Source organism: Lytechinus pictus, chromosome 11 (genome assembly GCF_037042905.1).
Source record: "Lytechinus pictus isolate F3 Inbred chromosome 11, Lp3.0, whole genome shotgun sequence".
Classification (NCBI taxonomy): domain Eukaryota; kingdom Metazoa; phylum Echinodermata; class Echinoidea; order Temnopleuroida; family Toxopneustidae; genus Lytechinus; species Lytechinus pictus.
In genome coordinates, this window is record NC_087255.1 from 24272293 (window position 1) to 24297552 (window position 25260).

The following is a 25260-nucleotide window of genomic DNA, read 5'->3' on the forward strand; positions in this document are numbered from 1 at the left end:
ACTATGTCATGTTATGTTGGTGAATGTTGGTGAAAATGAATATCCCACCTTAGCTTTTTAAGAACAGAATTATTCAATGAGCCCTCTTCTTTTGAAGATTTAAAAAAAAATATTTTATGAAGATTTTTTTTAAATCCCCTATAGCTTGAATTGTGTAATTCACTTTTTTTTTCTTAACATTTTCCTTTTCTCTCCCCAAAATGCCATTGAAGATACCGTACGCGCAATCGACAAGATTGCATGCATGGCCTTATGGAGCTTGCAGCAAGCTGGAAACTGGAGAGACCAATCAAAAATCGAAAATGATTAACACCGGGTAAGTTACTTTTAGAATATAGATTTGTGGAAATTGTTGAATGAGATATGTCTGAAATATACGACGCATGTTAGTGGTACGTTGGATATCGACAAGATGGTGGTAAAGAACGGCATTTGATTTGAGTCTGAACAGTAAATTATGTTCAGCCAATCGTGCCAAATCGAGGCCAGCCGCTATCGATCATCAGCGACTGAGTGACGCATGCCATCGGGGTTGGTTCCTCGGCACGGCTGTGCTGCGGGTGCGGTTGGCCTATTAAACCTAGCCTCTTGTCGAGGCCCTGGCGGCTGCTTCCCGAGCGAAGCGAGGGATTCCCTAATTCGCGAAGCGAATTAGGCCTGGCGCGAGCCAGGGCCTCTTGACATCTGAACTGAATTATATATTCATGAGGAACGTCTTCCTAATGAATATACATGAGTCATGAGTCATGATATTACCTAACCCAGAGAGCTCCCGCCCGCTGCGCGGGCGGGAGCCCAGAAGCTTACCGTGTATTTTACCATTGTCACCGGACTAGGGTGATTTATGGTCTAAATATTTCTCCAAATGAATTGTGAAAACGGAAAGTATACAATTACCACGATTATATGGATGAAGGTCTAACGAGTGGCAGATTCCTGACATCTAGGCACAGTCTGGAACCTCAAAAAAACGATGGTTATTCCTGTCTTAGTGTCTACTCCACCCCTAGACAGGAATAACCGTCGTTTCTGGGGATTTATTCAACAATTTCTGACATTTTACTGTAATCCCCATTTACCGACGGTAGGGTGTACGTGTGGGCTCGCATGTGTTCTCATTCCCTCCCTTTTGTCAATTCACAGTCCAAAGTTTGATGTAATTTTACACATCGAATTTACAATCTAAGGATGTATAAACAACAAACTTTTAAAACTTGATATTTCAATGTTTGAATACTTTAAACGATATAGGCCTAGATGAAAAAGGCATGAAAAATATACTTTACCGATGTTTAATTGGGTTGAACACGATAAAAATGGTCAAAATGGCAGCCAAACTATAAAATATTTACAAACGAACGTCAACAATCACGAATGTGATATCGATATTGCTTTCGATATTATACGATCTGCTCCATATGCGAACGAAACCGAAGATAAACGATACTAGTTATACTAGGCCCGTTTCGGGTACACGTGTACACGTGTACACGCACGGTCAAGTCAGTGCACGTGTACTAAATTCCATCACCGTGTACACGGTAGCATCTGCATAAAGCTTGCATGGGACTACAAAATCAGTGAACAAGCTCACAGCCTCACATTAAATCATAGTTCTCAGACACTGCACATATTCTAATTACTAATATGTCAATATATTTCAATTAATCTAGAGTGAGTTCACTTCCAAAATCGCCGATTTAATCCACATACATTCTGGAGACTCAAGTTTTTGTACCACGAAATGGGTCTGCTCCGCCTCCGGTCTCGAAAGTGTTGCTCAATTACACTCATAGCCAATTTGAGAATCACCAATTGCAACAGCGATCATTGCTACAACTTACGTGTTATACGCTCGTACACATGTGCTACAAGCCTACAAACAAACGCTCCTCAAATTGGCAACAAAATAATGAAAATCAATCGATAACTTCAGTTACACTTCATTCTGCAGCGATCTGTGCATGCACGTACGGTACAGTATACAAAATGCGCATCCAACGAGCGTCGGCGCTAGCAGGGCCCTGCACTGATTTTCTTTTGCATTCTTTATTAATTTAATGCGCTGCTAAGCTGAGTAAACTTTTAATTTGCACCAATTTTTGTGGATTGATACTTCAAACTTCTCTGGTAAGCTTTAAAACCGTGACTTAGGCTATATAGACCCCCTTTTTAATGACATGTTGATGCAGGTCCGTGTCGACATGAAAACAACTCGCTCTCAGAGTGTTTACAACGTGTACACGTGTACACGACCGAAAAACACGCCGTGTACACGTGCATCAAAAATGGACTTTCAAAACGGGCCTAAGTTATACTAGTACTAGTACTAGTTTTTATAATCGCGATATATCGATTCGAGACATTAAGTTAATAACGATAATGACGTCATTCAAGATGGCAACTTGCTAGAAAAACCGTCAGGTCAGGTGAAAATGTCTTAGATGACAGATTTCTCAATCATCCAGAGGATTTTTTTCAATAACTCCGGCCCAAGGTATGCAATTACTTAAGTTATTTATATTTCCCTGATAATGGAAACCATGAAACTTTCAATTTTGCTTAAAAAACAGTTTTAAATCGCGATCTATAAAACGCTAGTTCACTATATGTTGGCTGTAGGTACGGGGCCCCATCCCCTTCAGTCTATGTATGGTGAGTGGAGCCAACGTAGTTCAGCGGAACAACCAAAATACAGAGACTGAAGCTTTTGGTCTACTCCACCCCAGCTTCCCTCACTGCACTGCACAGCGGAGATCGATAATAGACGCCCCGGTTCGACCGGTGGAATCGCATGAAATATTACATTTTTTCCATATCCTGTGGGTAGATTTACAAAGACATCTCGTCCTTTCAGTGCAGAGTTAATTTCATCGACTTGCAAATCCTTAAATCGGTCAATATTCAGCATTTTAGAGTCATATTCAGCGCTCTTTGATATTTCGTCGTCACTCCTCGCCAAGAATCCAAGGGTCGCCATTTAAGATGAGCTCATGAATATTTAATATGAGGTCATAGCAGCTCGCGCTCTCATTGGATGATTTTCATCGACCAGTTTTTGGTCGGTGAATTGGTAAAAACAATAAAAAACAAAAGAAAGTCGGTGAAATTCGGGTCAGATGTCAAGAGGCCCTGTATCGCGGCGCTCTGCTTCGCTCTCTCACTTGCTTTGCCATGTTCGCTCGGAAAGCAGCCGACAGGGCCTCGACAAGAGGCTATATTAAACCCGGCCCAGGGAGTTCCGGCACGCGAAACGGGCCGGAGCGTGGGCCTAGCCAGGCGGCTTCTAGAGAGTAAAAATCATTTACTAACGTAAGGTCACTCTCATGAAGCCAGGCTTTCTATCCCATACTAGACCCACACAATGGAAGCCAAAACCTGAAACTTTCACCCCCGAGATTTCTACTTTCCTTCTAAAAGATCTAGCTCTAAATCATGTACATGGGATAAAACTTCATTTCCGACATTTCTACGCTCTCGTTATTTTTAAAACAAGAATTCATCAAAAAAATGAAAAAATATTGTGAAAAGACGGAAGAGACTTGCCCGATGTTTACGCCGCCATCTTGTTTCTTATTGTACTTCCCCAACGTTACGCTACGCTCGCGTCCATTTAGATCCTTTGGTGACTTCTCCTTGAAGTTTCCTTTAAAAAAATGTATTTTTTCTTGATCTTCAGTGAAGATTCACGGAGATGCCCTTCGATCAGCGCGCGATTTATATTCATATCAACATGATCAAAGACACGACAAGGGAAAGACTAGGCACCTAAACTATTTTACACGCAAATCGACGCAAGGCATTATGCGAAGTCCGTGAAGACTGTCCAATCTTTTCATTGTATAGACTTTGGTTTACCGTATTATTCCCTTTTCGTTAAAGCTTGTACAGGTACTGCTGCAGTGCTGGTTTCGTTCCAGGTACGTATATTTTTTCTATTTTTTTTTTATTAGTCATCGTTTTAAATTATTTGCAAAAAGTGTTATCATCGCCATTAATAATCTTGAAATATGTTTTTGAAGGTATTTTATTTATTGATACCCATAATTAGTCAAGTAATCATAAGAATTGCGCATTCAAAGAATTTAGACACAGTTATAAAATTACCGAAGAGCTGAATCAAGGTTGAGAAATTTATTAGCGCAACCAACGGGCTTCCTTGTATTTCTGTAGAAGAGACATGCGAAGTCACTTTCCAGGCCGAGGTAAGCGAATTTGCTCTTTTTTGTACGAATTTTATTTCCAAATTAAATTTTAAATTATGAGTGTATTGCTACTTACCGGAAAGAGCCCTGGTGAGTAGCGAGAAGGAGTTTCCGCAAATATTACTTCTGCAATGAAGCGATGTTTGCCGACTTCTTAGAAATCCAGGGCCAAACACGGTTCGGTGTACGAGGTTAGTATAGCATACTCGTACTAGTGTGAGTGGGTAGAAATTGCTGCAGACCTCTGCGCATGCACAATTCGCCTTCGCCATTTTTGATTCGGCAGAGAATTTAATAGTACGTGTGATGAATCAAGAACCAGCTTCAAATCACTGATTATTTTGAGACGTTTTAAAGAAAGGGCAAGGATTCCTCAAGCGATGTTCGTGCAGGCTCCACTCCACTTCACTCCCGCTACACTACGCTCTACCTCGAGCCCCGAAACTCGCTCTGATACTCTGAGTGGCAAAGGTGGAAAAAATGCATATTTATTGTAAAAATCCTACATCGAAACTAGCTTAACAAGAATAAGAAGCTTAATTTCTTACTTTTTATCCTAATTTTACTCCATATCCATCCTCCGGTTAACAGCCTCAAAATTGGTGATTTAGAGCCATTAAGGTCATTTATGGTCATTGAACTTTGGACATTTTGGAGGTCATTAGATTGCTGTCATAATTTTCAAAGTTTATAAAATGTGGATATAGCAGGGGTAATAAAGTTTCACTGACAAGTCTTTGTTCGCATGATCAAGATCAAATGTCATTTATTGTCAATGAACGTAGTATTGTATCATATAAATGGTGTTTTTTGTGAATAATTGTATTATAGTAGTTTTCAAAGTCAGCACTGCTGCAATATTGAATCGCTGGATGCAGGTGAGACTGCCAGAGGTGCTCCACTTGTTTTTGTTTGTTATGGAAATGTGGAAAAATACTTTGGAATTTTTATCTGGGTTAATCCACATCAAATCAATCACTGCCCATCACCCAACCCCTTTGATTTTCATTGAATTCACACAGTCTATTTACATGCCTGCCGGAAAATCCTGACATTTTTTTTGCCTATCCATTGCTAAGATACATTTCCTATCAAAGTCACTGACAGACTGAAGTTAACATTGCTTTCTTGAACCGGGTGTTCTTTGTACAAAACCCATGGGAATGACAGAATTCGGTAGTCAAGTTAACTGTGCCTATTTTTTTCTACATCCAGGAAATTAGCAGGGCGCACGCTGTTCATCACAGGTGCAAGCAGAGGCATTGGGAAGGCCATTGCACTGAAAGCTGCTAGAGATGGAGCCAATGTCGTCATCGCTGCTAAGACTGCTGAACCTCATCCAAAGCTCCCAGGAACCATCTACACAGCAGCAGAAGAAGGTACGTGTGGTCTGGCTTGCAGAAAAATTGGAAAGAGTTCCCTTTGCGATAGCCACCCTAACCTAACCCTAACGTTAAACCTATAACCCTAATATGTACGCCTATATTTTTTTCAGTTTGGGTGGCTGTCGCATAAGGAACTCATCCCCCAAAATCTTTGTTGATGCTGTGCATACAATACAGTGTGTCCTCCAAAAATATGTGCATAATTAATAATAAACTGGTACTTAAAGAGCTTAATCAATTGAAACTACAGTACTCTATACCCTTTACATAGAGCTTGTTTATATTACTATGCTACAACAAAAATTAATATTTCTTTACATTTCATTTCCATTGAGGTACAAGACTGTAGATCATGTGCTGGCAGTGTGTCTAAAATAAAAAAAAGGAAACCGGTTATGAATAGTTCATGTGTATGTGTAATTAACTTTTTACAGACTTGTATTATCATAAAAAAGCCTTAAAAACAGACATACTGAAGCTTTTCGACATGCACTAATCTGAGTAAAATCACTGGAAGGACTAGAGTGCTACAGCGAAACAAAGTTAGTACTGCGACGGATGTAGTAGTTTGGGCATTGCTAACCACTTGCTGAGCCACCAAGAATGTACGGAACAATACTGTTTATCTTGGTTTAAGGTGCTTAGCCAAGCAAAGAGTTTCATTCTTGGGCATGCACGAGGCAGCATATATTCAGCTAACAGACCCGATTCTGTTTTGCCAGAGGGAGGTCATGAGAACCCTTGCGTTATTTTAGTTGCTTACTTCAATTTACGGCTGGTACTAAGCCTAACTTATTTGCCTTGACAGCCAATCATGGCTCGCCATTTAGCGTCCATTGTCTCTTTCAATTTCTATTAGTAGACGGGTCAATATACGACCAAAAATACCCTTACCCGGAACAAATTGCAACAAATGTTTTTTCAATGGTTTTTTGTAATATTTGACCTCAGGAATAACATACTAAAAATCTACCAAAATCCGCATCCGGGAAAGTAGTTATTTTTAAGATGGCGTCCAAGATGGCCGCCATTCACTGAAAATGGATACAACTGACTCATTATCCACTCTTGAATCCTATTTCGGTTCATATTCAATGGTCTAGGGGGTAAAAATTGTTGATACAGGCTAGAGTGAATTATAAGCCCTCCAGTGTACCTAGCAAATCCAAGATGGCGCCCAAAATGGCTGCCGTAGGCTGAAAATCCACAATTCATCTAAATGGCTTTAATTTGGTTTTTATTCAATGCTTTTAACGGTGAAGTAGTACATTGGAACAAGTTACAAGGACAGCCAGTGGTCTGGTGTGTCCAAAAATCCAAGATGGTGTCCTAAACTCCAAGATGGCTTCCAAAAATGGAGTTTAAAATGGCTGTTGATAATTAAAAGGGACATTTTTCATTTCATATCTGCCTGGGACATAATGATTTTGGTGTCAAGACCATGTTTTCAATAGTCAAATAAGACATTGGGACAAGTTACAAGGACAGTCATTGGTCCAATATGTTAAACAATCCAAGATGGCTTCCAAAAATGGAGTCTAAAATTGCTGTTGCTACTTAAAAGAAACCCGACATAGTTAGCTCAATATCCAGAAATATGTTTTCTGTGTCTATACCATGGTTAAATAGGTCAAATAATAAATTGGGATAAATTACAAGGAAAGCCAGTGGTCTGGTATGTGCAAAATCCGCGATGGATTCCAAAAATAGATTCTGAAATGGCTGCTAATACTTAAAGTGGACATAGCTCATTCCATTTTGGCCTGGGAGAAGTGATTTTGATGTCTAAACCACTGGTTTCAAGGGTCAAATAATATATTAGGATAAGTTACAAGGACAGTGCAGTGATCTGATATGTCAAAAAATCGAAGATGGCTTCCAAAAAAATGATCTTAAAAATAGACTGCTGATACCTAAAGCGGACATAGCTCATTTCATATCGGTCTGGGACAGTGGTGTACCGTGGGTCACGGCATTGGGGGGCACTTAGTGAGCGCGCTTCAGTTGCCAGGTATACTGACTTAAACTGACCTAATAGAGACAGTTTAAGGACAGTGCCATTAAATGGATATGTATCTCACTGATCACGTAATGCGAGCGAAAGCTGATATTTTTTGATATTCAGACCTAAAAAGGACATTATTAGCAAATTTTGTAATCATGATACGTACCTTTCTCGCTAAACAAATAGTGCGAGCGCGTAGCGCGAGCTGAAATTTTTGTATATATTGACCCCAAACAGGGACGCTTCAAGGACTATTTTTTTAAGGAATCCATTAAGAGTACACATATCTTACCATAGTCATCTAATGCGAGTGCCAAATGCATGATAATTGTTAGAATTACATCTAAACCCATAAAGTACTTTTTGTAGTCATTGTAATCGTGATTATCATACGCATCTCACTAATCAAATATAGCAAGCGCGAAGCGCGATCTGAAATTTTGGAAATTCAGACCTGAGCAGGGATGCCACTTTTCCGTATTTATACGGAATTCCAGCTTCCTGCTCTCTGTCTTATTTCCGTATTTCCGACTTTTCCTGTTTTCTGTGTATTAAAAAAACCGGAAAGTCCTCCTTTTTTCCCCCTATTTCTTCCGATTGCGATGCATGTCGATCGACCGAGTGAGAGATATTTCCCCGAGATATTTGCTTTTATACAGTACATAAATTATAAACGCGCGCACTGCCTACTACGTTCATTGAGTTATGCTTTTATCAAGGCTTTCTGATTAGAATTATCGATATCCTGGTCAATCAATGCGAGCGACAAGTTCCAAACGCACGCACATAGACAAGCGCAAAGTAGCGGCACGAATTGCGGTATAATAGCGACTGGTAAATACGTCTGTACAGATGATGACGTCATCCAAGATGGCAACTTATGATGACGAACGAAGGAATCGAGGATGACTAAGTTTTGATCATCATTTGAAAGGAATTAGCGGTAACTGCGGTCTAAGGTACGATGTTTCTGAATTTTATATATTTTCTCGTAAGTTTGGATGTAATTATTTTTTTATAATGTGACATTTTATGTACCAAAAACGATCCGAAAATCGGGTTTCCGCCGAATGTTAGATCTAACGTTACTGCTGCATGCTGATACGGAACCCAGGGAGCTCCGGCCCGGAAAGTGGGCCGGAGCTCCTTGGGTTACGTATCAGCTAGCCCCGGCCCGCAAAGCGGGCCGAAGCTCTCTGGGTTAGCTGATACGTTGTCTTTATGTACGGGCCAACAACTCTTCAGTCTATGTATTGGTGAGTGGAGCCAACGCGGTTCAGCTGAACAACCAAAATACACAGACTGAAGCTTTTGGTCTAGCGTTCTATGAGAAACACACAACTAACTACCGTCAGTTTTTCAAACTTGATTGACTTCAAAGTCATCGATCACAACAAGGTAAGAAACCACTTGGTCCTCCCCCCTCCCCTAAATTTGAGGTGGGGGCGGACCCCCCCCCCTCCTAATTTTTTTTTTTTTTTTTTTTTTTGCTTGTCCAATTTTTTACCTGTGACATGTGTCCATCCCAAAATTAAAGGTGGACCCCCCTAAAAAAAAATTTCTTGGACACTATCCCGGCCCGCGATAAGTTTCAGTATTTTTGGAGGACACCTAGTGGAATCCCTGCCTGAGGAGGGGCATTCTAAGGCTTGTTTGTAGGAATTCACAAAGACTATGCGTATTTCACTAACCAAGTGACGCAAGCACGAAGCACAAACTGAAATTTTTTAATTTTCAGATCAGAAAAAGGGACATTTTAAGGACTGATTTTAGGAATTCATGAAGAGCAGACATATCTCACCAATCCACTAATGCGAACGTAAGCACGGACAGGAAATGTTTTATTTAAGACCTTAAAATGGGGCAATCTAATGAGCAGTCATGAAAAAGAAGCATATGTCACTACGTAAAACAATAATAAATCAAAGTGCAAGGAAATATATTAGGTGTATATTGACTTGAAAACGGGAGGTTTTAGTACAACAGGATTATATATCTTGTTTAACAGACAATGCGAGCGTCAGGAACAATGAAGACATAGGTTCTGAGCAAATTGTTTATGAGCATGATCGGTTAAGGGTTAGCATTGAGGTAAAAAAATTTTTTATAGATATTTCTATCAAAATTGCTTTTAAGATAATCTTTGATATCTCAGGTTTCAAAGAACTCAGTTTCATGAAGATTGATAAATCCGAAAGTACTGGAATAGTCCATTTTATTCGTGGGGGTGCTATTGCCTCTCATCACGGACGGACATTTTTACTCAAATTAAATTCTCTCTAGTTTTATTGTTTTTAAAGTTATTCTAATTTGGTTTGGATGTTCTTGCACTCTGACCATTAATCTATAATCAAACATAAATTAGTAGAAAAAAAATACTGGGAAGTAATTTTTTTTGGTAGGTGTGAACATTTCCATTTTGAAATTTCCGTCCGTGATGAAAAAAAATATAAAAAGTTTTTTTATTTTTTATCAGAATAGAAATAAAAAATTAAAAGGTGTAGATGTATCTCTCTAAACACTGTACATCATTTTATTTGAACATAGCTGAAATCCGTACATTTTATCCATATCATAATCTCAATCAAAAATGATCACGGACGGACATTAATTTCATCACGGACGGACAATGTAAATTCACTCAAATTCAATTCACTCTAGTTTTATTGTTTTCAAAGTTACTTCAATTTGGTTTGGATTTTCTTGTACTCTGAACATTAATCTATCATCAAAAAAAAATTTAAAAAAAAATATGGGAAGTAAATTTTTCTGGTAGATGTTAACATTCCATTTTGAAATTTCCATCCATGATGAAATTAATGTTCGTCCGTGATCATTTTTATTGAGTTTATGATATGGATAATATGTATGGATTCAGCTTTTTATTCTTTATCAGAATAGAAACAAAAATAAAAGTGTGTAGAAGTATCTCACTAGACACTGTACATCATTTCATTTGAATATAGCTAAAATCCAAACATTTTATCCATATCATAAATCAATCAAAATAATCACAGATGGACATTAATTTCATCACAGACAGACAATGAGCAAATACTGAGCAGATTATGAATCTAATTTTAGTTCCAATTTGCAGTGAAAAATGGTACTGAGAATTATTCAGAACTCAAATGGATGGAAACCTACAACTCTTCACAATTTTTTGTGAAATCTTTCTTTGGCTGTTATTGGGGCTTATATGTTGTCAGGAAATTTTTTTAAAACAAAATTGGAATGCAGATAGAGTTGGAAGCTACAAGTATGCCAAAAAGCAGGAAATGAAATAGAGCAAGAATAAGTCAAAAACTGTATATCTCATCAATTGAAGCTTGCAGAAAGTGATGGAAAAGAAGAAAGTAGAATGCATATTCTGATAAGCAGAAAAAAATCATCATTTTTTTCCATGTACAAACCTATGGATTCACAATGCTTCTAACAGAACATGACATCACGTCCTTGAGGCTTGTGAAAAGTACAAGAATTCCTTTTTTAAAAGTCCATTTTGGAGCTAATTTTGAGCAAATTGCTGATCTGGTAATCTGTGAAAATGCATACAATTCATATAAAGCTTGCACTGCAGTGTTTAGAAGTTTAATTGGTATCTGATTTCAATTTTGGATTCAGTCAGGGCCTAAAAACATGAGGGCTGTTGATGTGAAGGGGTGTCTCCACTTTAATATGGACAAAAGATGAATTTGAAGAGAGCCTAGACAAGTGTTGTGGTCATACTTGGTCCATCAAACAAGCATAATGATCAGCAACCTGTGAATCTTTTGGATTAAGTTAATGGACATAAAAAAATCTGTGCTCTTCGAAAATGTATGCCTAAAAATGTATGAACATGTATCATCATGATATATCATAAAAAGTATCAACATGATCATTGATCCACTGGATGTTGATTTGGTACCAACTATAGTATTCTCTAAATTGAAAAGAAGACAATGTGCATTAGGATATTTGATTTTGAAAAGAACTGTGTTTAAAAGCAATCATATGGCTAGATTATTTTGTGTGTGTAGCATAGAAATCATGTTGCTACAACTTAAATCAAGTTGTAGCAACTTGATTGAAGTTGTAGCAACTTGATTGTGCAACTAATATTGTTTAATCATATAAAAAAATGTACAAATCATCAATACAACAGCATTTGTTCCCCCAAAGAAGTAATAAGAACTTCTTACAAGGTATTTCCAATGTATTTTAATTGTGTCCGTCCGTGATGTCCGTCCGAGATGTCCGTCCGTGACGGAAAATATTTGCAATTCTCTCAGAAGTTTGATATTGGTTAAGAATTCAATATGCTGAACATAGAAGCTAACATACCTGAGTGTAAGATGCATTAACAATTATTGGTCAAAGTTAAGCTATTTAGATAGAAACAATAAAAATGTTCAAAAATTCAGAAAACCACATTTCTATCATGTCCGTCCGTGATATGGCATATTTAGTGGCTACCTATGTTTGTAGGTAACCATGGCAACAAACTTTTTTCATCATTCTGCATACTTTGTCCTACCCTTCACTATAAAACACAAAGGAACCATGTTCATCTTATTCCTAATTTGTTACAAGCCTTCAAAGTTTTCAAAATCTATCAAATGTCCGTCTGTGATGAACCGATCACGCTCTTCTTAAAGTTACAAATTATTTTAATTTTCATGTATAACATAATTATAATATAATATTATAATAAACAATAATTTCTTCTTTCCCACTACGTTTCTTTCCCTTTCTCCCTCTTTTTCTCCTTTTCCCCCTTTTTTTTTTGGGGGGGCCAGCCAATTGGGGGGCACGTGCCACCCATGCCCCCCCCCCCCCCCCGTAGTTACGCAACTGGTCTGGGAAATGTGATTTTGGTGTCTAAACCACTGGTTTCAAGTGTTAATTAATACATTAGGACAAGTTACAAGGACAGTCAGTGGCCTGGTTTGTCAAAAAATCTAAGTTGGCTTCCAAAAATTGATTCTAAATTGACTGATGTTACTTAAAGCGGACATAGTTTGTTCAATATCTGTCTGGGGAATATGAGTTTGGTGTCTAAGTCATGGTTTAAAGGGTCAAGTAATACACTAGGGTAAGTTACAAGACCAGTCAGTTGTCTGTATGTTAAAAAAAATCAAGATGACTTCAAAAATGGGGTGTAAATTGACTTTTGTTACTTAAAAGTATACATTGTTTATTTGAAGTATACCTTGGAGGTATGATTTTGCTGTCTACACTAGAGTTTAAAGGGTTAAGTAATACATTGGGTTAAGTTGAAAGGAAAGTCAGGTGTCATATATGTCCAAAAATTGAAGATGGCTTTAAAAATAGGGGTCTTAAATGACTGTTGTTACTTAAAAGTGGATATAGAACATTACAAATACACCTTGGGATATTATTTTGGTGTCTACACTAGGGCTTCAAGGGTAAAAAACACTTTGGGACTGATTACCATGATATGCAGTTATCCATTTTGCCTTAAAATCCAAGTTGGCTTAAAAAAAAAGGGTTCTAAAGTGACTGCTGTTACTTAAAAATTGACATAGTTTATACAATATCCACCTATGAGAAATAATCTTGGTGCGTACACCTAAATGCATGGGGATAAGTTATCATATTGTTTCATGAGCTGGTAACGGCACCCATTATGATGAAATTTTAGAATCCGCCATGGATTTTTTTTACAAAATGGAATACTAACCATCCTTGTTACTTGTCCGAATGTATTATTTGACCCTTCATACCACAATCTAGTCACCAACATTATTTCTTACAGATAGATGTTGTAGAACTCTGACCATTATTTAGTGATATGAGTCGTTTTAGATGCCTTTTTTTAAAACCCTCTTGGATTTTTAGGCAATGGACAACTGCATATAAATGTAACCAGTCCAAACGTATTCTTTTAACCATGAACCATAGTGTGGACACCGAAATCATATCTCCTTGGTGGATTTTAAATGAGCTATGTCTATTTTTAAAGTAACAGCAGTCATTTTAGACTCCGATCTTTTGGAAGTCATCTTGGATTTTCGACGTACTGGACAACTGACTGTCCTTGTAACTGACTTTCTGACTTTTAAAACCATGGTGCAGGCATCAAAATCATATTCCCTTGAGGGATATTACATGAACTATGCCAATTTGTAAATACCAGCGGCTAACTTATACTATTTTTTTAAAGCCACTGTGGACTTTTGGACATACTTGACCACCCATCGTCCTTGTAACTTATCCCAATGTATTATTTGACCCATTTAACCATGGAATAGGCACAAAAATCATATCCTGGATATTGAACAACCTTGGTTTTTGTTTTTTTAAGTAGCAACAACATTTTTTTACTCCATTTTTGGAAGCCATCTTGGATTTTTGAACATATTGGACCACTGACTGTCCTTGTAACTTGTCCCAATGTATTATTTGACCATTGAAACCATGGTCTGAACACCAAAATAATATCTCCCAGGTGGATATGATATGAGCTATGTCAATTTTAAGTATTAAAGGCCATTTTAAACTCAATTTTTTAAAGCCATTTTGGATTCTTTGACACACCAGGCCACTGGCCATCCTTGTAACTTGTCCTGATGCACTACTTCACCATTAAAATCATTGAATAAAAACCAAATTAAAGCCTTTTAAGTAAGTAATAGATGAATTTTGGATTTTTTAGCCTACGGCAGCCATTATGGGCGCCATCTTGGATTTTCCTGGTACCCTGGAGTGCTAATATTCACTATAACTTGTATCAATAAATTCGTTTACCCACTGGACCATGGAATATGAATCCAAATAGGATTCTAGGGTGGATGATGAGTGAGTTATATCCATTTTCAGTGAATGGCGGCCATCTTGGACGCCATCTTGAAAATAACTAGTTTTCCATGTGCGGATTTTGGTAGATTTTTAGTATGTTATTCTTGAGGTAAAATACTGCCAGAAACAGTTGAAAAATAATTTGTTGCAATTTGTTCCGGGTCAAACCATATATTGACCCGTCTATAGGCCCATTGTTTCGCTCCAGAGTTCTAGTCATTCATGCAATTTCACTCCAATGAGTGCATGTCGAAAAGCTTTAGTATGTCCATTTTTCAGGCTTTTTAAAGATTTTGCGGTTCCAAACACTTATTCATAGGCTTGTATTATTCTAGTTACATATGTTTGAGACTGCCACCATCTGAAAGAAAAAAAATAAATTGGTTATACTCGACCTACTATTAACCCAATGTAATTGGGCCTACCCATTTTTAAATATATTTTTTTCATCCACAACTAAAACATTTCAAAACATTGTGATTAAAAGCTGTAGCCTTCAAAATACAAAAAATACAGCTGTTGAAACCTTAGCAATACTATAATATAGCTCTCTTCAAATACTTATAATTTTATTTTTATTTTTTGTGTATGTGGGTATGTTAAAAAAATACATATAAATGCTGACCAACCGCCGGATCCTATTTTGGAAAATTTGCTTTTATCATACAATCAAATGTTTTTTGCCTATTTCTCCTCTATGGTGCCTTTAGTGGAGAAAGCTGGTGGGAAATGCCTGCCATGCATAGTTGACATCAGGGAAGAGTCGCAGGTAGCTTCAGCTGTCGAGGAAGCCGTCAAGAAATTTGGAGGCATCGATATTCTAGTCAACAATGCAAGTGCTATTAGTTTAACAGGTGAGTGTGTTCTGAAAGGCCCAGCCCAGCTACAGAAAAAAACAGAGATTTTTTAATTCCTTATATTTAGTGAGAGTATGTATGCAATTTGGAGTATTTTATATTTTCATGTTCCAATGCCTGATAAATTCAGTATAATAAATAATAACTCCAAATCATACCCTTTGATACATGGAAGTTATTTTAACAAGTTAAACCTTTCTATCAATGACGTCAGGGGCCTGTTTCATAAGATTTGTTGCTATATCGAATCGCGTAATGCAGGCGAGACTGCAAGAGGCGTTCCACTTTTTTTTAAAACATACGGTATGTGAAAAGATTTCTGGTAATTCGTCTTTGGATAAATGATACATAAATATACCAATCAGGGTTGTGAAAAAAAACGTTTTTTATTAAAAAAAAACAAATAAAACGTTTTTTATTGTTTTAAAACGTTTTAAATCGTTTTAAAACTTTTTTTTCCAACGAATGATGCAAATTTCCGTAAATCAATTAAACTATACAGTCTGATTTATGTTTTAAATGCATTTTTGGAGTAAGTAAGAGATGACTACAATTTTTGTTACTGAATTTCTAACAGAAAAGTTCATATTTCCCCCAAAATTACTAAATCATGGAAATTGAATGCCTAAAAAAAGAACACTAAATTTAAAGTTGACATTTTATAAGTTTATTCCTCATGTACATATACATGTAGTCTCGGGGTATTTTGAGTCTTGTCAATCTAGGGGGGGGGGTGAAGAATTTGCACAATGGACGAAAATGACATAATCTATGAGGCTCCAATATGCTTTAATTCATTTGAGTCAATTATGCCAATGTTTAATAGTTAAATCTAAAAATATAGCCCTTGAACTGCTCATTTTTTAATTGAAGAATTTTGATAAAATGCATATTAGAAAAAAAATCAGTATAAGAATTAAAGGAGAACTATATTGATTATGAATGTGGTCTTATTATATGTCAATGGAAAGGTAATGATGTGGGGATTATCAGTGGGTCATTAAAAAATAACGAAAATAATACATAAGGTGAAAATCGCCGATTAAAAAACGCTCAAAATGCCTCTCCGAAATATGCCTCGCATCGGTCTCTGAATTGACTTGAATTTGATGACGTCACTTTCTGTACGAGATGCGTGATTGGCTCTCCCACGTGAAGCTCCACTTGCATGCAAAACCTGTTGCCAGGGTACGTTTTCTCCACACTGTCACTGAATACTTCGATCACGAAATGAAAGAAAACCCAGAATTTTATCTAGATTTGGATTTTCAAATTGATGATTTTGAAGATGAAGAGAATGATGATGAAATGAACAACAAAGTGACGTAGTTGGAGGTAAATTGGGGGAATTACGCCGATGATGATGAGTCGGACAATTCAACACGATCACATGCCGATTCGCTACCTAACTCATGCAGCTGCTAAGTGCTAGCTACACCGCGCGGGCCAAATTGAATTCATGAAAATGAATTACCACACTGTCCAGACAGAGTCTCTTACCTCTGTGACTATGAAGAAGGAAAATAATGATAAAACTGTACTTACAAACAAGTGAATGTAATCCGAACCTGAAGGCAACTCAACGAATAGCAGCAGACGATATGCACCGACGATAAACTTCATGTGGCTGGGATAGATTGTCACTCGTTCTGTTAGATGTAATTTTTATCTCATTAATTTGACAAAATTACGAAACTCGGGGAATTATTTATCTATATAAAAATATAGTAACATCTCGTATTATTTTTTAAATTACGATAAAACCTTTTAAAAGCTCTTATATGTGATCGTAATCAAAATCACAAACATGCCGTATTGCGGCTCGCCAGTGGCTGAGAGAGTAGATCTATGCACGTGTTGCACAGCTCTCAATCAAGCTACGCATGTTGGGGATCTTTTACATCTAATTTTAATTTACCTCAACGTTTTCCTTCAAAAAACGTTTTATCGTAATTTAAAAATTATACGAGATGTTACTATATTTTTAGATAGATAAATAATTCCCCGAGTTTCGTAATTTTGTCAAATTAATGAGATAAAAATTACATCTAACAGAACGAGTGACAATCTATCCCAGCCACATGAAGTTTATCATCGGTGCATATCGTCTGCTGCTATTCGTTGAGTTGATTTGCCTTCAGGTTCGGATTACATTCACTTCTTTGTAAGTACAGTGTTATCATTATTTTCCTTCTTCATAGTCACAGAAGTAAGAGACTCTGTCTGGACAGTGTGGTAAGTCATTTTCGTGAATTCAATTTGGCACGCGCGGTGTAGCTAGCACTTAGCAGCTGCATGAGTTGGTAGCGAATCGGCATACGTGATCGTGTTGCAAGTTGAATTGTCCGACTCCTCATCATCGATTCCCCCAATTTACCCCCAACTACGTCACTTTGTTGTTCACTTCATCATCATTCTCTTCATCTTCAAAATCATCAATTTGAAAATCCAAATCTAGATAAAATTATGGGTTTTCTTTCATTTCGTGATCGAAGTATTCAGTGACAATGTGGAGAAAACGTACCCTCGCAACAGGTTTTGCATGCAAGTGGAGCTTCACGTGGGAGGGCCAATCACGCCTCTCGTACAGAAAGTGACGTCATAAAAAATCCCCAATTTCGCGGACGTAATTCTGCGTGTTTGAAGCATTCAGAGAGAGAACTTTAAACTATCAATTAACTGAGTTCCATCGGTCTCCATGATAAATGATGTACACCATCGTGTTCTCCTTATTTTCTCCTTTGATTTGATATATGATTCTCCATTTTTACGATTTTCAATATATTTCTCCTTTAAGATGTTTTTTTATTTGCTATACTGTTTTTTTTCATTGTTTCTTATGTACATTTACATTTTTTAATACTATTTTAATTGTTTTTTTTAACTAAAATTATTGGCAACAATTTTAAATCATTAACAAAATGTACAAATAATGAAACAGATACAAATTTTGGCAAGAATTCACAATTGGCTTTTCACGTTTTTTAGCAATTATAGGTCTGACATGCACTTGTTGTGTAATAATGCATTCTCATGCATGCATCCTCAAAATAGTCTGGAATGATTATAGTGTGGCCCTGTCGTACTTATGGATTTATCATTGACATTTTTTAGGGAGTCATTAACCCTTTAAACTGGGGGGGGTCAATTTGACCCCCTCGACAAATTTGTCACTACGCCGTCGCGACAAATACTTTGTCCGCGCCGCTCACTGAATTTTTTTTTTCAAGTCTTGTGCATCTTTTGAGACCAAATTTGCGACGCCCGGGTACACGGTTTTGAAATCACGCAACATTTTGTAAGTGCATGTGCAGCATGTCAGACCCGTAATTGCTCAAAAATGTGATTCCGTGTTCAAAGTCTATATGCAAATTATGTTTTTCAACTAAAAATCATAAATGTATGATTATTTTTACTTTTGGTTTAATAAATGGATTTATTTTAAGCTATTTATGATTGCAAAAGGGTCCCCGACTAAGTTCATTTGAAAAAACAATAAAAACAAAAGTTTGAAAAAACAAAGAAATACATAAGAGTTTCAAAAAAAATAAAATTGATACTGCCACCAGAAATTAGCATTCTACTAGCTACATAAATTGAGTTAAAGGCAAAAACATCCACAAAAAAACTAATTTAGGGCAAATTTGATACGCTTATTTGTATAAATAAAAAAATATAAACAATCAATTTTTGGGAAAATTTTACTATGCAGTCTTGAAGTTTACATCCGGCTCTACGCGCTTGCAAATTTTTGCAGTGATCATGCAATCAGCGGCTATGATCTGGGGGGGGGGGTCATATTAATCCCCCTCCAGTATATTCCGGTCTGAAATAGCCCAGTTAAGATAGGGTTAAGGTCCCCTTGGATTGTTAGGGTTAAGGTTTGCTAGCTGACTATCTTATTCTGTTTAAATTACTTTTCTTCATCTATACAAAGCGCAAAGTTTCACCTGCATTCGTGTGTACTTCAAGAGTACAATGTCAGTTTTACAGTCTACATTGTATTTGTTTGTACATGTATATGGTCCTTTTCACGGTCAAGGGTGTAACTTTCAAAATTCAAGATCAAAATTTCAAAATGGACTGTCATAAACATTTCTACTAAAAACAGGTCAATAAATATCTTAATTCTTCATTTCTGTCTGTTCTAGAGCTTAATCTACTTGAGAAACCTGAAAAAATTATGTGCAACTGTGAAAAATGAAAAAAAAATGAATAAAATCAGTCTTTTGATTTTATTACCAAAATGACAAATTTTTTCAAGGAAAATATTTTCATTTGCCATTTTTTATTCACAAATTAAATGTTCTTTGAGGTTTTTAAAAGTTTTGGAATCAAACTTTATTAGTTTTGTAAAAATTTCTATGAGTTCTTGAAATTCATCACAAATTTGGATTTTTGACAACAAAGTGTTTAAAATTACATGTCTTCCAAGAGGAAGAGGAAAGCAAAAATTATTGTACATTAACTTCTCCATGAATGTTTATTACTAACACAAATCCCATGGAAATCAGATACCAAGTAAGAAAGTTGGAAATTTCTCACAAGTGTGTTTCGGAGGCTTCAGTTAACAAAAGTATGTGTTTCAGAGACTTCAGTCATGTTAGCACTATAAAAGTCCCTTATTAAAGTTGATTACTTTTACAACTCTACCTTTTTCATATGGCATATCAGTTATAAGACTGAATGCAAACAAAATCAAACAAACTAATGTCTTGTGAATGGGAAAATGTAATTCACGAATGTTAACTATTACACAAAGACCAATGCCTTGTTGCTAAGATAGGTAAACATTCAGCTTTAAAGGGAATATAGTAATAGAAATACATCTAACTACAGAAAAGAATATTTATGATGCATAAACAAAGTGATGAAATGCCGAAACTTGTGTTTCAGTGGCTTTGCTAGGGTTCACAGAGTGTTTCGGATACTTCAAACATGTTAACATATTGCATTTTCCATCATTTAGCTAACAGATTATTTAAATTTCAACACTTGTTTATTGTTATGTTAAATCCAATTATTAAAAAAAATCCAAAATTATCTGTTAAGTTCAATGCAGAAAGTTGGTTGGCAATTAATTTGTTATATGCCTTTAGTGTTTATGAACATACATGTAGCCATGAGCAATCATGTACGTGCAATTATTGATACTGCACTTTCTGATTTACTTAATAGCACTTTACTTTGCATTATACAACAACAAGCTGTTTAAAAAAGTACATACAATACATGTAAGTTATATGTACATGATTATAATTCAAAACAATTGTTGGTATTGGAATCACTTGTAGTGAATGGTGTTAGGGTAATTCTATTTATGGCAAAAAAGTACTAACTATCCACCTATACCTACCTAGAGCTCAAGCTCATAAAATTAATCAAATTATAGTTGAAAAAAAATTGTTAATCATAGGACATTATTGTCAACACAGTCTTCTCAAGGATTTAGTTAGTTATTTTCTCAATATCTAAGTTTTAAATCATGCTTTGCTTTCATCTTGATCTTTTGTCATCTTTGGCACTTGGTTTTCTTCCCACCTTTTTTATTAATGAAGTATTTATAAACAAATCATATCAAATCACATTCTAAATTGCATCTAAATATACCTTTCAAAACTTAATATTTTTGTAGAGACAACCTGGCAATTGAAATCTAAGTATGAGACAAAATTGTGAGCAGCTTTTGTATAAATTCAACTGAAATGAAAATCCTTCAAGGCAAACAGATTGCAATACATCTGTCACAGAAAGTAATTTAAGAAAGTTTCCTTTAAGCCTAAAACTTATTATGGTATATGGCAAAGAGAATGAAGCCTCTGAATCATACGAGAATTTACATGTACATGTCTCAGATGCCTTGATATTTGAGAAAATGCAAAGATTAATTTTAAATATTTGTATATTAAAGTGTTCCCTAAATTGTTTCTAAATATTACATTGTATATTTGTGCGCATGTGTGTAAGTATGCACGTATCTACACAATAAAGTAACCTGAATTTGATAGAGGGTAACACATGTTTACAACTGTAAAATTGAATCACAAATACAAGTTCTTTTGTATATCATTAAAAATATGAAAATCTGAAGAAGACATGCTCATTCCTGTAATTTTAGAGATCAAAACCAAAAGTGCTGTTGAAAAAATGCCAAATTTTTCTTATCCAGGACATTGGAATAACACAAAATACCGGCGGTGTTAACTCTTCTTTGAAGCCTCCGAAACAAGTGTTAACATAAATTTAGGATGCCTGTTAATTTGGGAAAATGCAGAGCTTAATTTTGAGCCACTGTATATTACAATATTAACGTTACATGGTTTATATGTGTGAACTTTCTTTCTTTTAGTTAATGTGTAATTTTTATATATTCTGAGTTAGAAATAGGGAAATGCATGTTTTATGAGTGGAAAATACCATCTCAAATACTTAGCTCAGGTATAACTTAAAAAATATTATTAATTCATAAAATGAAATATGTTTCTGTTCTTTAGTAGATCAAAACCAACCAAAATAAATTTAAAATGTGAACACTCTCTTATCTATGAATTCAGAATAACAAAAAAACATGTGTTAACTGATGTTTGAAGCCTCCGAAACATAATTTTTATGTTATCAGCGAGTTCTGAAAAAAATTGAATTGATATACATACCATTTCTACCTGAGGCCAGTCTATACATCATAACATATGATTACAATACAGATTTAACCTGAAAATTTTTGATTGAAGTAACAAAAAAATCAAAACAAGTGATTTGACTGTTTCGGAGGCTTCAAGTGTTTCGGAGGCTTCAACTGTTAACGGAAAGTTTGTATCATCTCTTATTTTCAAACAGCAAGGAATATCTCTGCTATTTATTGACAGGTGAACTAAGTGTCCAGATACTACAATGTGATGTATTGATTGGTCAAGTTCCTTCGTTCATATTTATATGAGCGGTCTGTAAAGTTTGTTTCGGAGGCTTCAAAACAGTTAACGGAAAATTTACCTTCATCAGTTAGGCTTTGTAAAAATTGTAAAAAGAAGTGTGATCAAAGATATTTTGTTATTATTTGGAAGTTTATACTTCAAATGTTGCATAAAGGTCCTAGGGAGCAGAATTTAATTTTTTTTAAACCACTGCTCGGAATACAAAGTTTGTTAGCTAATGTTAACGGAAAATGAAGCCTCCGAAACAACAAATTAGACCACCCTGTTCTCAAAAATAAAGAAGCAGTCACAGTAATAACCTATCTGGTATTTTTCATTGAACATCTGACTTCACATTCTGCATAACAAAAGTAATCCTCAACATTCCAGAAATAATACAGGGCATTACAAAAAAGTCTATGTATTTTATGTACACAAAAAAAGTGCAACTTTGGGTACTTATGTGCCTGCCAAAATTGAACGAAGTAATGAGTGAAGATGTCTATGCTACCCGAGGTAGCACTCATTGAGGTTACTCATATGCCAAAGCATCTTCAAATTATGTGGCTTTATGAGAATGCTACAGATAAAAACATTGAAATTTCAGAGTTACACCATATATTGCGAAAATGACCATATAGGCTTGTGCAACACTTCCATTTCATTCAAGTACTACTATTACATGTAGTATACATGTATTTGAGCTTATTTTAAACAGTGTTTCTGTCCCTGTCCAAAAAGTGAGCACAACACTCAGATATAGACTCTAATTAATATGGAGTGATGTGCACAATTGAACAGGGAGGAAAGAAACATGATAAAGCGATGGAGAAAGGGAGAATAAAGGGGGAAAGAGAAAGAGGAGATAAAAAATTGTGTTGAGAAAGAGTTTTTATTAGTTATAACTTAGAAGAAAAATAGTACACCACTTCAGAAATAAAAGTATTTAAAAAATTAATCTAAAATCACATCCATGCAAATTTACAACACACAAGCCTATGCGGTGTTTTAAAACACGTTTTTTTGTAAAAAAAAACGGGTGTTTTAAAACGCGTTTTAAAACATGTTTTAAAACACACCGTTTAAAACGTGCCAACCCTGATACCAATGTTATAAAAAAACAAGTCAACTACCCTCAGTATTTTGTTTTCATGAAAAAAGTGATTGGTGTGACACAAGTACCCAGCGTGGTTAAAGTTCTTATTGCACGCTTTTGTATTTGGAAAAAAATGTCTAGCAAAGTTATAGAACAATTCCCTCCGGCAAGAATGCCATAATTAAGGTAAGGGGTTATTAATGTTGAGTATGCAGAGAGTAAAGTTTTGTTTGGGAACATATATTTAAGTTTATTTAAAATTGTTTATTTAAAATTCAAGTGTTTCTAGAGAGGACCTTGCTTAAGTAATTGATGTGGGATTTCCAAGAAAGGTCACTATCAATATAAATTCCTAAAAATTGAGTACTGTGGACTTGAGTAATTATACTATTGTTACAGGTGAGATGTTTTGGAAGTGTTGTTAACGAATTGCTGAAGATCATGAAATTTGTTTTTTCAAGATTAAAGGATAACTTATCAGCGTGAATCCATGACTGAACAAGTAAAAGTTCATTATTTACTGTATCTACTAGACAATTAGGGTCATGGTTGGTATAAAATAAACAGGTAGGTTGTAGGTCTTTGACGTAACATGAAAAGTTTTTTGTTACATTTTTTGATAATTTCTTTTAAATGAGCATTCCATTTTAGGTCTGCCTGGACCATGACACCAAGTATCTTGACTACATTATTAGAAGGTTATGGGATGCCATCAATATAAAAAACCTGTGGTTGTAAAGGTTGCTTAGAGAAAGAAAATGACATTGAACAGCATTTCAGTGGGTTCAATTTCATACTACATGTATTTGCCAAGGTCCATGAATGAAGACATTGTAACTGAACTTGCAACTGTGGTGTTTATGATCTTAATCTACTACCAGCATCAGATCGTCTACATATTTGAAATATGACATACATGTACTAGAATCTCTACAGGCATCGTTTATCATAACAAGAAACAGAATCGGGCCAAGTTTAGTTCCTTGTGGCACACCTACACCATTATGTTTAAGATCAGATAATTGGCCTTTATACTTCACAACCTGCGGACGACTATCAAGGAAATCAATTACCACAGAGATTACACATTGTCGAACACGAAGGTTTTGTAATCTATTAACAAGCAAATTATTATTAATTCTGTCAAAAGCTTTTGAGAAACCAGGCAAAATTATTGTAGATACAAAGAAAGGCTTTTCAGTGTTACTGTATAAAGCATGTAGTAATTTGATAAGATAATGTCATGTAGACAAAATTTCTTCTATTACCAAATTGATTTTGATTGATTTTGTCAGCAATATCCTCCCATAACCATTTGGCCTGTTTGTGTACACATGTACACGCATGGTCAAGTCAGTGCTTTTATACTGAATTCCATGTCCCTGTACACGGTAGGAAACTTGATGATGGTTGATATTAAATTAATGGAAGCAGCAAATGTTGATAAGAAGATTCAGCCTATCACAGTTGACTCAGAAAATAAATTGAAAGCGCTTACCGAAAAGATTTTGTCAGCTTATAGAAGACAGAAGAAAAAAAACTGATCGCAATAGAGGTTTCATTAGGACGTACCCTTTTCCTTCCATTGCAGCTGAACTTTGGTGCCATCTTTGGATATTTTCCTCGATACTTTCCTCTCCTTTTCTTAGATTGAGTGCAATCTTGGGGGCGACCTCTTTGTGCTTTCAGGGATGGGGGAAGGTCGGTGCGGACAGTGATATTGGAACGGGACGGGGTGGGGATACCAACGGTGTTTTGACGTTGATTTTGCTGGCGATGGCGGTCTTCGAAGGCGGCGAGTACCCTGTCACGGTCGTGCATATACACAAATTTGGGGATGATTACTCAAGGTGGAGAGGGACCACTAGATTGATCTGAAGCATTTCCACATTGAGGAAGGCGATGAGTATTTGCAATGGCGATCAGTGCAGCATCAATACCGAATGAGATGAATGTATTCCGTAAGGTGGTAGTAATTAGCTCGTTTTTTTGCTCTT

General features: G+C 36.0%; 1 protein-coding gene across 1 annotated transcript; it reads left to right on the forward strand.

Moving 5' to 3' along the window:
• The first annotated feature begins 231 nt into the window (after positions 1-231).
• LOC129272005 (hydroxysteroid dehydrogenase-like protein 2) lies at positions 232-24917 on the forward strand. The gene is made up of 4 exons (XM_054909248.2): positions 232-316; positions 5421-5584; positions 15110-15253; positions 24913-24917. The coding sequence occupies exons 1-4, from the start codon at positions 303-305 to the stop codon at positions 24915-24917; spliced, it is 327 nt and encodes a 108-aa protein (XP_054765223.2). The 5' UTR covers positions 232-302.
• Positions 24918-25260: the final 343 nt, after the last annotated feature.